Raw genomic sequence first — 14,721 nt, forward strand, 5'->3', positions numbered from 1 at the left:
GCAAAAACAGCTCCCTGACAGAAGAATTTCCTATCTAGGTTGTACTGAGCATGCTCACCCAAACTGAGCTGGCTCAGAAGGTAACTGCTATTGGTGGGAAAATGTGCCGTCTGCTGTTTTTGCCATCACACCAGGCCATGCGGGGCAGCTGCTGATCTAGCTGGTGCCATGGAGCAGGCAGCCGCAACGTTTCCTCCTCTCCTGCTGGTGCCCCAGGTTGAAGCTGCTCCTCAGCTCCCAGCCCTTTTTGCTTATGCAGAGGCAGCTGGTAAGAGCCGTCTGCATGGGGAGACCCAGCTCTGTGGCTGACAGACTCCTCCGGGAACAGGGACTGCAGGGGAGCCCTCCTAGCACACAGCCTCTAATACCCCTCTCCCTACACCCTGAGCTACCTCCCTACCCACACACAGACACAGCTACCCTCTCCCGGCATCCTGAGCTTCCCCACCCCCCGCCCGCACACAGCCCTAGCTACCCCCCTGCCCCCACGAAGCCCCTAGCCACCCCTCTCCCTGCACCCACAGCCACCCCGTGTGCACACAGCCCCAGCTACCCCTTCTCCGTACCTTGAGCTACCCCCTCCCTCCACCTAAGCTGTTTTCAAACTTTTTAAGTTACAATTTTTGGTTGCACCTCTCCACACCCAAACCCAGACAGGCTGGGTGGCCAGCTGAGGTGAGTCGGGGGTGGAGGTGGCTCTCCATCCCTGGACCCCACCATGTGGAGGTGGCTCGAGCCCTTCTCGACCCTGCCCCCGCAAAACAGAAGTCAAACTACGCCTATGCTCAAGGCCCCTGCCCTGAAGGCTGCACCCCTGCTGGGCACTGGAGTTTTTATAGCCTGTTGATGGGGGCCTCCAAGAGAAAAAGTTTGAGACCCCCTACTCTAAGCAATATGAACTAGACTGCTTTTTAAATAAATTGTGGAGAAGAGCCTTGCTATCCCCCATTCTTTGTGAGGAACTGCTCTATTTCTAAATTATATAAAGGAAACACACACAGCAGTACAGTGCTGCGTGCCTTAAAAATACGCATAATAAAATAGCAAATGGTACCACCACACTTAAGCAAGATCTACAGTTTGTACAGTTTTAAATAAAAATGACCTAGAAAACATTAGTGAATTTCTGGACAAATGATTATAAATGTGATAGGAATGCTATGGAATAAATAACCAGTTAAATAAGAATTATAATCACTATGGGGATTTTCATCAGTACAAGCCAACAAAGAATTTTTTTATGGATTGCAACTCCCCTTGATTGTGCAAAAAAACCCTCATCCTCAGAAAGAGGAATAGCTCATGTCCCAATTTTATAGGACTGGTATGTCAACATTGCAGAAATTATTTCATGTGGGCACCTGACAGGAGTAATGAAAATACCCTGAAGAATTTCTTTTGGTAAAAGAGGGCTTTATCTCTGGCTTAAAGGAAAATGCAAGTGTGCAAGTAAAAAAGGTACATGAGATCACTGCAGAGGGGTGGGCAAACTTTTTGGCCCGAGGGCCACATTGGGGTTGCGAAACAGTATGGAGGGCCAGGGAGGGAAGGCTGTGCCTCCCCAAACAGCCTGGCTCCCACCCCCATCAACCCCCTCTCGCTTCCCGCCCCCTGACTGCCCCCCTCAGAACTCCTGACCCATCCAACCCGCCCTGCTCCTTGTCCCCTGAGCACCCCCTCCCGGAACCCCCCATTCCTAACTGCTCCCCACAGGAGTGCACACCCTATCCAATCCCCACTGCTCCATGTCCCCTGAGTGCACCCCGGGACCCTGTCTGTAACTGCCCCCCAAGAACCCTCCCCCATCCAACCGCTCCCTGTCACCCCCGACCCTGCTCCCTGTCCCCTGACTGCCCCCCGGGACCTCCTGCCCCTTATCCAACCCCCCCTCCCCCTTACCATGCCACTCAGAGCCGCAGGACAGGCTTATTGGAAAGCCTGGGAGATGGATGGGCGCAAGCTACACTGCTCACACAGCGACATGGCTGAGGCGGAGGAGGGACAGCGGGGGAGTGGCTAGCCTCCCCGGCCAGGAGCTCAGGGGCCGGGCAGGACAGTCCCACGGGCCGGATGTGGCCCGCGGGTCATAGTTTGCCCACCTCTGTGCTAGAAAGAGTGGGAGGAGGTATTTAGCAGAGTTTGGTTTATATTGTGTTTGCTTGTTGCTTCTCTGGTATCATTTTAAAAATCAATAAAAAAAAAGGAAGAAAATAATTATTTTCTTATACCTGTATCTCAGTTTCAAAAACTTTCTCTACATCATCAGTACCAATAATGGAGTCATCTGGGCGGAATGTCACACTTGCTTTTTTCTTGTCCTCCTTCTCTTTTATCTGTTTTTCAGCACGTCTCTTTTGCCTGTCAACATATCAGTGAGAAATCACAATTTAACTTCTCTGATAATAGAAACATCAATCATTCTTTCTAATAAGCAAGAAAGAACACAATAACCTTCTTCTTAAGAAATATATTAGGTGTTTGAGTAAAGAGAGTTAACTGCTGTTCCATTTAAACTAATTAAAAACGTAAGTATCTACGCTATTTAAGGTGTTCATAAAATATTTAATAGTAACACAAACTTTAAAAGTCATGAAATATACAGCCAGTACCACAGAATTAGCTAAGTAAATAACTCAATCATGTACTCATTCAGATCAGTGGGAGTTTTGCCATTCACTCCACTGGGTTCACAATCAGGATCAATGACTTTACAAGGAAATTATCATCCTGTCAATGAGCCTAGAACCCTGACCTAAATTAAACTCCTCCAGAGATCAGACAACATGCTCTCTTAAGGAATACATGCACTAGCAATGTGACTATTTTGTGATGTGGACAGCGGACCACTAAGAACTAAACTGTGACTATGAAATCCTTTCCCAGAGTAGGGAATGAACATGATACATGGTAACAACAATTCATACCAGAGATTTAGAAGTGCAAGGCTCTGAATCTCAATATCCATTTCCTCAAATTATTAAGCATTCAATCCTGTTTTCAATGAAGCTGGTACAAAAACTCTCATTGTAATCAATCAGAGAAGGCTCAGGTTACTAGTAAGCCTCTCCAAATGAAGACCAATTTTGAAAATCTGTCCTTGCCTTTTTGTATTATTCCACGTGTGTCTTGCGTCAAATGGTTCAATGTTAGCTTTTAACAACTCAATCTGACCAGAATGGTCTTGTCCACTGAACTCGTGCGGTGCACTGGTACGCTGGCGGCTTTGCTCAAATGCAATGAGATTTTGAATTGGGATGAGTTTTGGTGGTTGGAACTGTTTGAAAGAGAAGCAGAATGAGACATTTATAGAAGAGGAAACCAAAAATTGTACAGACTCTATTGAACAGAGTAGGTCCAACTCTGACCTCAGTTAGGAGTTGTACCTGTGTAATGCAGTCAATGCAAAAGGCAACTATCTAGTAGTAGAATCAGACCCAATTACTGAACACATTTATAAATTATCACCCAGAGGCAACATAAGAGACATAGAAACAGGTGGTTATACCATAAACAAAAAGGTGCAATACAAAACAGAAGAGGATATAGAAATGTTGTTGGTTTATTACTAGAGCTCAACAAAACCACTTCGTTACTTTATTTGTCCAAATTTTAAGAAAAATCCATTTTTTCTTGCAAAATCTTTTCCCATCTGTTATTCTCCAACATATTAAAATTCCTATAGCATGTTCCTGTGGATGAAGTTAGGAAATGGGAGACATATATATGTCGGAGGACCTCCAGCTCCCAGGAATTATTTATCTTTTGATATACATTTGCCTTAACAAAGGGGAAATTTACAACATTTTATATTCTAAAGTTAAATGTCATTTTCCTTTAATAATAAGGAATTTACCAAGGAATGAGAAATGTCTTACCCGATAATTTTCCTTGTTAGCAGCTTCTGTCCAATTCAACACTAAGAAATTAATGCCCCCACCCTGGCTTTGAAATTTCTGAGGCAGTCCATTATTGCTGGAGGCTGCACGACTAAGCCCCTTGTCCATCAGCTCAGGCTACCAGGATTCTTCCAAAGCTATAGAAACACTCCAGCAACCGACTATTAGCATTAAGATCACTTGATATCATGTGGTAATTATCCTTAACACAGTTATATATTTAAGTCTCCCTTGAGAGGAAAATTTCCATTTGTATTCCAATCATTTACCAGATTACCAGGATGTGTTGAACAAGGAAAGAAGCTGCTAATAAAAAGAAAATTATCATGAAAGAAATCTCTTTCTGTTGCACAGCTTCTCTCCACATTCATCTCTAATGGGAAATAGCAAGAAGTGAATCATAGAGGTAGGGGGAAAGATAAGCAGAGTTTTAATTATTTTTATAGTAGAATAATAGGCAGGAATGGAAGTTCTTCCCATATAAAGCAAGGAATTGTGTGGAAACCAACCCAGTATAACTCTCCTATCAATGGATGACTGCAGAGAAATGGAAACTTATTTTGTAAATCTTCCATAGATGGGGCTCATACACTTTTCTCCAGTACCCTAGGGACTTCTGTGAATTGTTTCCCAAATCCTAGCATGATAACTGGTGCAGGATTTAACATCTTGCCTGCAGCAACTTTGAAGACCTAAGGCCTTGACGTTTTGGATAGAATGAGATGAAAAGAATATAAATTAGTATATGTATTCAATATGCTTGAGACAGATCTTTAGACTGGTAGGAATGCCCATTTCTGCCACAATCTTCCAAAGGAGTGCTAGGGATTAGCACAAAGTAACAGAACTATTTCCCAGGAATTGTGGAAAGAGGAACTTACCTTGAACATAAAGGTTTCCTGGAGCTATAAGAATAACCTTTTCCTCATGACAATAGTTGTGTGATTCTTGTCTATATAGGAGATATATTTCCAATTCCAAATAGTAACTAGAAAGGCCAGCCATAGTCTTGTGTAATCTGATTAATGTTGGCAATTGAGCATATTCAAAGGGAGAAACTGATGTGTCTACCTATATGACGCCATTAGGGAAGGTACATATGTTTCTATGATGTTTGATTTTAGAACTCCAATCAACCATTCTGGTGAACCTCTAATGTAGCTGAGATCATCAGACCTTTGTGACTATATCTGTATCACAATAGCATCCAGAGGTCAGGGACTCATTGCACTGGGCACCATACTAAGGGGCAGTCCCTGCCCCAAAGAGCTTTCTGTTTCCTCTTGCACCGGAAACATAAATTGATCAGATCAATGAGTGAAAGAGATTCATAGACTTTAATGTCAGAAGCGACCATCATGATCATCTAGTCTGACCTCCTGCACATTGCAGGCCACAGAATCTCAACCTCCCACTCCTGTAGTGGACCCATAACCTCTGCCTGAGTTACTGAGGTCCTCAAAACATAGTTTAAAGACTTCAATTTACAGAGAATTCACCATTAACACCAGTTTAAACCTGCACATGAGGAAGGGGAAAAATCCCCAGGGTCTCTGCCAATCTGACCCGAGGGAAAAATCCTTCCCGACCCCAAATATGGCGATCAGTTAGACCATGAACATGTGGGCAAGACCCACCAGGCAGATACCTGGGAAGAATTCTCTGTAGTAACCCAGAGCCCTCCATCTAGTGTCCCATCTCCAGCTACTGGGAATTTTTGCTACTGGCAGTTGCCAATGGACCATGTGCTAGTGTAGGCAGTCCCATTAGACCATCCCCTCCGTAAATTTATCAAGCTCAGTCTTGAAGCCAGTTCGGTTTTCTGCTCCCATTGGAAGGCTGTTCCAGAACTTCACTCCTCTGATGGTTAGAAACCTTCAAGCCTAAAGTTTTGATGGCTAATTTATATCCATTTGTTCTTGTGTCCACTTTTGCACTTAACTTACCTCCTCTCTCTCTCTCTGACGTATTTATCCCTCTGATGTATTTATAGAGAGCAATCATATCTCCCCTCTGCCTTCTTCTGGTTAGGCTAAACAAGCCAACCTCTTTGAGTCTCCTCTCATAAGGTAGGTTTTCCATTCCTTGGATCATCCTAGTAATCCCTCTCTGCACCTGTTCCAATTTGAGTTCATCTTTCTTGAACATTGGAGCCCAGAACTGCACACAGTATTCCAGATGAGATTTCACCAGTGCCTTGTATAATGGTACTAACACTTCCCTGTGTCCACTGGAAATACCTCAGCTGATGCATCCTAGGATTGCATTAGACTTTTTCATGGCTCCATCACATAGACAGCTCATAGTCATCCTGAGATCAACCAATACACCCACATCTTTCTGCTCCTGTCGCTTCCAATTGAGAAGTCCAAAACTTATAGAAAAAATTTTTGTTGTTAGTCCCTACATGCATGACCTTGCACTTTGAACTGTTAAATTTCATCCCATTTCTATTACTCCAGTTTACAAGATCATCCAGATCTTCTTGTAGGATATTCCAGTCCTCTTCTGTATTGGCAATACCTCCCAAGTTTGTGTTATCTGCAAATTTTATTAGCTCTCTCACTTTTTGTGCCAAGGTCAGTAATAAGATTGGTCCCAAGACTCTTCCTGAGGAACTCCACTAGTAACCTCCCTCCAGCCTGACAGTTCACCTTTCAGTATGCTGTTTTCTCCCCTTTAACAAGTTCCTTATTGACTTTCAATCATCATATTAATCCCTATCTTCTCCAATATAACTAATAATGTCCCATGTGGAACTGTATCAAATGCCTTACTGAAATCCAGATAGATGAAATCTACTGCATTTCCTTTGTCTACAAAATCATTTATCTTCTCAAAAGAAGGAAATCAGGTTGGTCTGGCATGATCTATCTTTTGTAAAATCTTATTGCATTTTATTCCAATTACCGTTCACCTCTACGTCCTTAATTACTTTTTCTTTCAAAATTTGTTCCAAGACCTTGCATAAACTTGAGAACAAACTAACAAGCCTGTAGTTTCCTGGATACCTTTTTTAATCTTTCTTAAAAATAGGAACTATATTAGCAATTCTCCAATCATAGAGTATGATCCCTGAGTTTACAGATTCATTAAAAATCCTAGCTATTGGACTTGCAATTTCATGTGCCAGTTCCTTAAATATTCTTGGATGGAGATTCTCCTGGTCCCCTGATTTAGTCCCATTAAGCTGTTTGAGTTTGATTTTTGCCTCAGATGTGGTAATTTCTACTTCCATATCCTCATTGCCACTAGCCACCCTGCCACTGCCCCTAAGCTTTTCATTAGCCTTACTAAAAAATGAGGCAAAGTATTTAATTTAGGTGTTAGGCCATGCCTAGATAATCTTTAATCTCCACTCCCCATCCTCCATCCTTATCAATCCCACTTCTTCTTTCCTTGTTTTCTTATTTATATGGCTATAAAACCTATTAATTGTTTTTAATTCCCTTTGCAAAGTCCAACTCTGTTTGGCTTTTGGCAGTTTGCACTTTATTCCTACACTTTCTGATCTTCAAGAGGTAGTCTTCCTTGCTGATCCTTCTATTCCTTGTAGGCTTTCTGCTTTCACTTAATCCTCACACCTTCTTGTCAACTGTCTAAATGGGCCATCTTGATTATCACTACAAAAGTTTTTCTCTCCTGCTCATAATACCTCATCTTAACTAATTAGCCTCTTACAGTTTGTATGGCAACTTCCACCTTCTATGTATGTATGTATGTATAAAAAAGAATAATACTCTTGTTACTATATGTTCCATTCTGTGCATCCGATGAAGTGGGCTGTAGCCCACAAAAGCTTATGCTCTAATAAATTTGTTAGTCTCTAAGGTGCCACAAGTACTCCTTTTTACTTAATCACCTGTTTGAGATGCTTGCTGATCCAGGTTGGTCTGCAACCCTTCCCTACAAATTCACCACCCCCTCCCTTGGTGGGGATGCAGGGTTCAGATAGCTTATGCAACTCTGACTTAAAGTAATTCCAAGTTTCCTCCACATTCAGATCCTTGAGTTCTTCAGTCCAGTCCACTTCCCTAATTAATTCCCTTAATTCAGTGGTTCTTAACCTATTTACCATTGTGGGCCACACAAAGCTCTCTGTGTGTTATGTGGGCTGCATCCACACAATATATATATAATACCTGGATGGCCCTGAGGATGTCACATGTGCTGATTGGGCTGCAAGTGGCCTGTGGGCCACAGGTTGAAAATCACTGCCTTAATTTTTTGAAATTAGCTCTTTTGAAATCAAGGAAAGCAACTATTTGATGAAGAAATCAGTCAGCTATCAGATCCAGGAAAATCTGGGCCTTACTATTATTATTAGCATGTGTCCTCCAATCTCTATCTGGGAAGTTAAAGTCTCCCATAAACACAGAATTCCCAGTAGAATTTATTTAATTAAAAACATTAAAGAGGTCTCTATCCAAATCCAAATCAGATCCTGGTGTTCTGTAGCTCACCCCAACCACTATAGGGGAACCTCTAGTAGCTTTCTTCCTCAAAGTGATTTTGGCCCAGACTCTTTCTTATCCATTCTATCACTTCTAATTTCTTTATAGTCTACCTCATCATTAATATACAATGCTGCTCTGCTACCTTTGCCTTTATTTCTGTCTTTCCTGAACAGCACATACCCCTCAATACCTGCACTCCAGTCATGACTACTATTCCACTATGTTTCTGTTATCCCTATAATATCTGGTTTCACTTTCTGCATTAGTACTTCTAGTTCCTCCATTCTGTTACCCAGGCTCCTTGCACTAGTGTGCAAACATCTTAATAGTTCCTGCTCAGCTTCATCCGCATTCCTTGCCAAACGGAGTACAGGCATTCCACTGCCAGTATCACCTATCTGACTGGTATCAGCACAATCCTTCCTCTTAATGTCCATTCTGCTACCCATTGCTGTTCCCATCTCTACTGCTGTATCCTTTCTTGATTTTCTTCCCTCTCAATGTTATAATCTCGATGCCTGATTTTAAGAACATCTCCCAACCATCTTTCGAGTTCTTAGTTTAAAGCTCTTTTAATGAACTGTGCCAATCTCCATCCCAGAGGTCTATTTCCCTCCCTACTGAGGTGGAGTCCATCCCATGAGAACTATCCTCTGTCCATGAACGCCTCCCAGTGGTCAAACATCCCAAAGCCTTCCTTATAGCACGACTGACTGAGCCATCTTTGATCATCATAATCTTTTCTCACCTTTGTTCTCCTCCTCTAGGGACAGGCAGAATCCCACTGAAGATTACCTGAGCCTCCATTTCCTTAAGCATCTTTCCCAGGCTGGCATAGTCTCCCGATATGTTCCACTGAGAATCTAGCTGTGTCATTTGTTCCCACATGAAGGGCAATCAATGGATTGTTTCCTGCTCCCATTAGGATCCTCTTCAGCTTCAGGTTCACATTCCATTTCTGAGCATCTGACAGACAGCAAACCCTTCTGTTCTGCACTGGTGACAGCCCTGTCTGTTGTTCTTAGTAGGGAGTCCGCAATCACATACACCTGCCTTTTCCTGGTGATGGTGTTTCATGTTCTTTTTGGCTGCAAGTTCTCTTGTCTTTTATTCTCCCTTGCAATCTTCTGCAAGTCATCCTGCATCTTCCTGGGGTTGTGAACTCTGGCTATCTCCATTGACTCTTCCCCTCTTCTTACAGGACTAACCGCTCTTCTCTTTTTCCTTGCCCTCCCTCCTTCAGTTACAGCCTGATGTGCCCCTTCCTCATTTTCCAACCCAGCAAACCTGTTCCTGGGCTCTATTTCTCCTTCATTAGCCAGTCTTCTTCTCTGACTGGTTCTTGTAGTTGCATGCCTCCACTGATCATTTCCCTCACCTAGCAGTCTCCCCTATCAGTTCTTCAGTCCAGCTTGCATCCATAAGTCTTGAATTTTCCCTTCAGCCTCCTCTTGCCTTTGATCCATCATCTGCTTCAACCCCCTTTGAAACTCAACTATAGCTTCCACCTGCAGCTCCAAGCCTCGGATCTTCTCTTCCATCAGTTCTATCAGGCACCACTTCATACAAATGAAGCTCTTTTTCAGGAACCCACTCTAGGATCATGTATATCCCACAGCTTCCATATCTGATCATCTTCATGGTCTCTTCCATTGCTTGGATCACTATCACTGGTGCCTCTGTAGCTGTCATTTCCTTCCCGCCTAACCTCCTGTCAAGGAAAAAGAAACAAAACAAAAAAAAGAAAATAACCCAAAACACAAACCAAAAGAAATCCAGAACACCAAACTCCTTTCTCCAACTCCTCCTAAAACTCCCGTTTACAGCTCTGTTTGCCAGATACCAAAATGTGTCAGACGCTATTAGAGAATCCATACTGAACTACACTTTTCTTCCAGTGCCTACGTTAACTGAGAGTTTTCCAAGTCCAGATGAAGGCATCCTGCTTCAAGAGATCTTGTCTTTTCTGCATGTGCAATGTGGGTTCCTGGGCAATCTAGCAAAGCCGGAGGAGGACTTGAATAAATTCATGGATGTTAGGTCCATCATTTATAGAAAAGAAGAAAAGGGAAAGTTCAATTCTTTTTTTTTAACCCAGTTATACTTTTGGCTATCACAGCATCCTTTGGCAACGTGTTCCACTGATAGACTGTGCACTGTGTGAAGAAGTACTTCCTTATATTGTTTTAAAAGTGCTGCCTATTAATTTCATTGGGTGACCCCTGGTTCTAGTCTGAAGGGGTGTGACAGGGTGGACTAGGTCTGGAGGCCTCGCAGCACTGCCTCACCCCACCCCAGAAAAGAGAAGAGGAGAAAGTCCTCCAGGCAACCTAGAGGAGCTGCATGGGAGCACACAATCAGAGGGGCTGCTGGAGCAACCAATCAGCGCTAGAAAGGCCATATATAAAGGGACCAGCAGAGGAAATGTAGTCAGTTACTATCTGGAACTTGAAGAGGAAGAATGAGATGCCTGACTGGCTGGAAGAGCAGTAGGATTATGGACAGGTCAATGCAGGGAGGCTGAGCCCTGGACCTAGCCAGATCAGGCGAGAGTACCGTGATGGGCCCTGCTGGTCTAACTGAAGGCTGAGCCAAGGTGAGTGCTGGCAAAAGGACACCAACTGAGGGTACCAAGATGGGCCCGTTGGGCTGTTAAAGAAGATAGTCTCTCCAGGAAGGAAGCCTTGGTGCTATGGCCCCATCCCAAGGCCATGAGAGAGAAGTAGAAACTGTATACCCCGGAAGGGGGGACAGTGTGTGTGACTCAGCCAGAGGTCTGAGTCACTGAAGACCCACTGAAAGAACTATCGGGGGAGAAGGGGCCTCACAAGAGGTGGGTCCTACTCTGTTGTAAAAATTGAAAAAAAGCAGATTCACACTCGACCAGAAAGGGAGCACCCATGAGAGGTGGGTGCTACCCCATTCAAAAATGAATGATTGCAGGCACTATCAGCCAGAGAGGGGGGTGCTTGTGAGAGGTAGGTGCCAATGTCATTACAAGGGGTAAACAACACTTCCTTATTCACTTCCTCCACACCATTCATGATTTTATAGAACTCTATCATAGAATCATAGAATATCAGGGTTGGAAGGGACCTCTGGAGGTCACCTAGTCCATCCACCTGTTCAAAGCAGGACCAATCCCCAACTAAATCATCCCAGCCAGGGCTGTGTCAAGCCTGACCTTAAAAACTTCTAAGGAAGGAGATTCCACCACCTCCCTAGGTAACGCATTCCGGTGCTTCACCACCCGCCTAGTGAAAAAGTTTTTCCTAATATCCAACCTAAACCTCCCCCACTGCAACATGAGACCAATACTCCTCGTTCTGTCATCTGCTACCACTGAAAACAGTCTAGATCCATCCTCTTTGGAACCCCCTTTCAGGTAGTTGAAAGCAGCTATCAAATCCCCACCCATTCTTCTCTTCCACAGACTAAACAATCCCAGTTCCCTAACCCTCTCCTCATAAGTCATGTGCTCCAGCCCCCTAATAATTTTTGTTGCCCTCCGCTGGATGTTTTCCAATTTTTCCATATCCTTCTTGTAGTGTGGTGCCCAAAACCGGACACAGTACTCCAAATGAGGCCTCGCCAATGTTGAATAGAGGGGAACGATTACGTCCCTCTATCTGCTGGCAATGCCCCTACTTATACATCCCAAAATAGCATTGGCCTTCTTGGCAACAAGGGCACACTGCTGACTCATATCCAGCTTCTCGTCCACTGTAACCCCTAGGTCCTTTTCTGCAGAACTGCTGCCTAGCCATTTGGTCCCTCGTCTATAGCAATGCATGGGATTCTTCCGTCCTAAGTGCAGGACTCCACACTTGTCCTTGTTGAACCTCATCAGATTTCTTTTGGACCAATCCTCTAATTTGTCTAGGGCCCTCTGTATCCTATCCCTACCCTCCAGCGTATCTACCTCTCCTCCCAGTTTAGTGTCATCTGCAAACTTACTGAGGGTGTAATCCACACCATCCTCCAGATCATTAATGAAGATACTGAACAAAACCGGCCCGAGGACTGACCCTTGGAGCACTCCACTTGATACCAGCTGCCAACTAGACATGGAGCCATTGATCACTACCCGTTGAGCCCAACGATCTAGCCAGCTTTCTATCCACCTTATAGTCCATTCATCCAGTCCATACTTCTTTAACTTGCTGGCAAGAATACTGTAGGAGACCTTATCAAAAGCTTTGCTGAAGTCAAGGACTAACACGTCCACTGCTTTCCCCTCATCCACAGAGCCAGTTATCTTGTCACAGAAGGCAATTAGATTAGTCAGGCATGACTTGCACTTGGTGAATCCATGCTGATTGTTCCTGATCACTTTCCTCTCGTCTAAGTGCTTCAGAACTGATTGCTTGAGAACCTGCTCCATGATTTTTCCAGGGACTGAGGTGAGGCTGACTAGCCTATAGTTCCCTGGATCCTCCTCCTTCCCTTTTTTAAAGATGGGCATTACATTAGCCTTTTTCCAGTCGTCCAGGACCTCCCCTGATCACCATGAGTTTTCAAAGATAATGGCCAATAGCTCTGCAATCACATCCGCCAACTCCTTTAGCACTCTCTGATGCAGCGCATCCGGCCCCATGGACTTGTGCTCGTCCAGCTTTTCTAAATAGTCCCGAACCACTTCTTTCTCCACAGAGGGCTGGTCACCTCCTCCCCATGCTGTGCTGCCCAGTGCAGTAGTCTGGGAGCTGACCTTGTTTGTGAAGACAGAGGCAAAAAAAGCATTGAGTACATTAGCTTTTTCCACATCCTCTGTCACTAGGTTGCCTCCATCATATCCCCTCTTAACTGTTTTTTTTTCTTAGATGAACAATCCCAGTCTTCTTAATCTCTCATCCTACGCAAACTGATCCATATCCCAACACATTAGTTTGCCTTTCTGTGTACTTTTTCCAATTATAATACATCTTTTCTGAGATGGGGCCACCGGAACTACATGTAGTATTCAAGATGTGGGTGTACCATGGATTTATATAGAAGCAATATTTTCTGTCTTATTGTCTATCCCTTTCCTAATGGTTCCTAACAATGCTAGCATTTTGGCTGCCGCTGCAGACTAACCAGATTTTTAGAGAACTATTCACGGTGACTCCAAAATCTCCTTCTTGGGTTCCAAATTATCTGTTACCACTCATCATTTTATATATATATAGTTGGGATTATGTTTTCCAATGTGCATTACTTTGCAGTTATCAACACTGAATTTCATCTGACATTTTGTTGCCCAGTCACACAGTCTTGTGAGATCCCTTTGTAACTTGTTGCAGTCAGCTTTGGACCTAACTGTCTTGAGTAATTTTGTATTGTCCGCAAACTCTACCACCCTGTGAGGCTTGCATTCATAGTGTGTATACAAGGATCTGGAGTGAAAATTGGGTCAGCTTTCTGCATGTTGTTTGTACATAACTGCCAACAAAGGCACATTCAGATATAACCTGAGAATAACAAATCATTTTGCATTGTATTGGGTTCATGATTCTGTATCCTCAGAAGACATTTCTGCAGGTGCATTTTAATAAACCTATCCAGGAAATTAAGCCGGTCATGGCACCAGCAATCCAAACAAGGCACCAGCAAACCACTGGAGATAGAGACCTATAGATGATCATTGCCAGGAAATTACTGATGCAATGAATTTTTGGCTCTTGGCAAATCTTTACCATAATAAAACGGTAACCAAAGCCATGCTTGTTTTGACCCCTGGGTGAGCAAGTCTCCGCATTAAGTTCGAAAAATATTATTGATTTTGAACTGGTGGATATGAATTCTTTCCTGCATTTGTCCATGTATAAATAGATCTGTTTCTCTGGATAGGGCACCGACTGGCTTTTTTATAAGGATATGTCAACAACAAGAGTAACTGTGCAGTAAACTAGGGTGTAAATCTGCAGTGCTCTAGCCTGCTTTGGACTAACAGGCTATGTGGACCCTGCTACCACACACTAACATTCCATAGTGTGCTGTAATCAATACTTCCTCATAGGTCGTGTTTTCTAGATCTTGAATAATTTTTGTTGCACTCTGGATTTTCTCCAATTTGTTCACATCTTTCCCAAAGTGTGGTGCCCAGAACTGGACACAGTACTCTAACTGAGGCTTTATCAGTGCTGAGTAGAGTGATTACTTCTTGTGTCTTGCTTACAACACTCTGGTAACACATTCTGGAATTAGATTTTTTTTTGCAAAACTATTACATTGTTGACTCATATTTAGTTTTGTGATCCACTATAACCCTGAGATCCTTTTCTGCAATACTCCTTCCTAGGCAGACATTTCCCCATTTTTGTATTTGTGCAATTGAGTATTCCTTCCTAAGTACTTTGCATTTGTCCTTATTGAATTTTGTCCTA

General features: G+C 43.4%; 1 protein-coding gene across 18 annotated transcripts in view; it reads right to left on the minus strand.

The window, feature by feature from the left end:
- Positions 1-14,721, minus strand: part of CPLANE1 (ciliogenesis and planar polarity effector complex subunit 1) — a 180,190-nt gene that overhangs the window by 47,332 nt on the left and 118,137 nt on the right. For all 18 annotated transcript variants that reach the window (XM_073343782.1, XM_073343779.1, XM_073343777.1 and 15 more), the window contains 2 exons: positions 3,102-3,274; positions 2,229-2,358 (listed from right to left, as the gene is read on the minus strand). In XM_073343782.1, coding sequence (XP_073199883.1) covers positions 2,229-2,358; positions 3,102-3,274 — 303 coding nt within the window. The remainder of the gene's footprint in view (positions 1-2,228; positions 2,359-3,101; positions 3,275-14,721) is intronic.

This window comes from Lepidochelys kempii, chromosome 5 (assembly GCF_965140265.1).
Source record: "Lepidochelys kempii isolate rLepKem1 chromosome 5, rLepKem1.hap2, whole genome shotgun sequence".
NCBI lineage: Eukaryota > Metazoa > Chordata > Testudines > Cheloniidae > Lepidochelys > Lepidochelys kempii.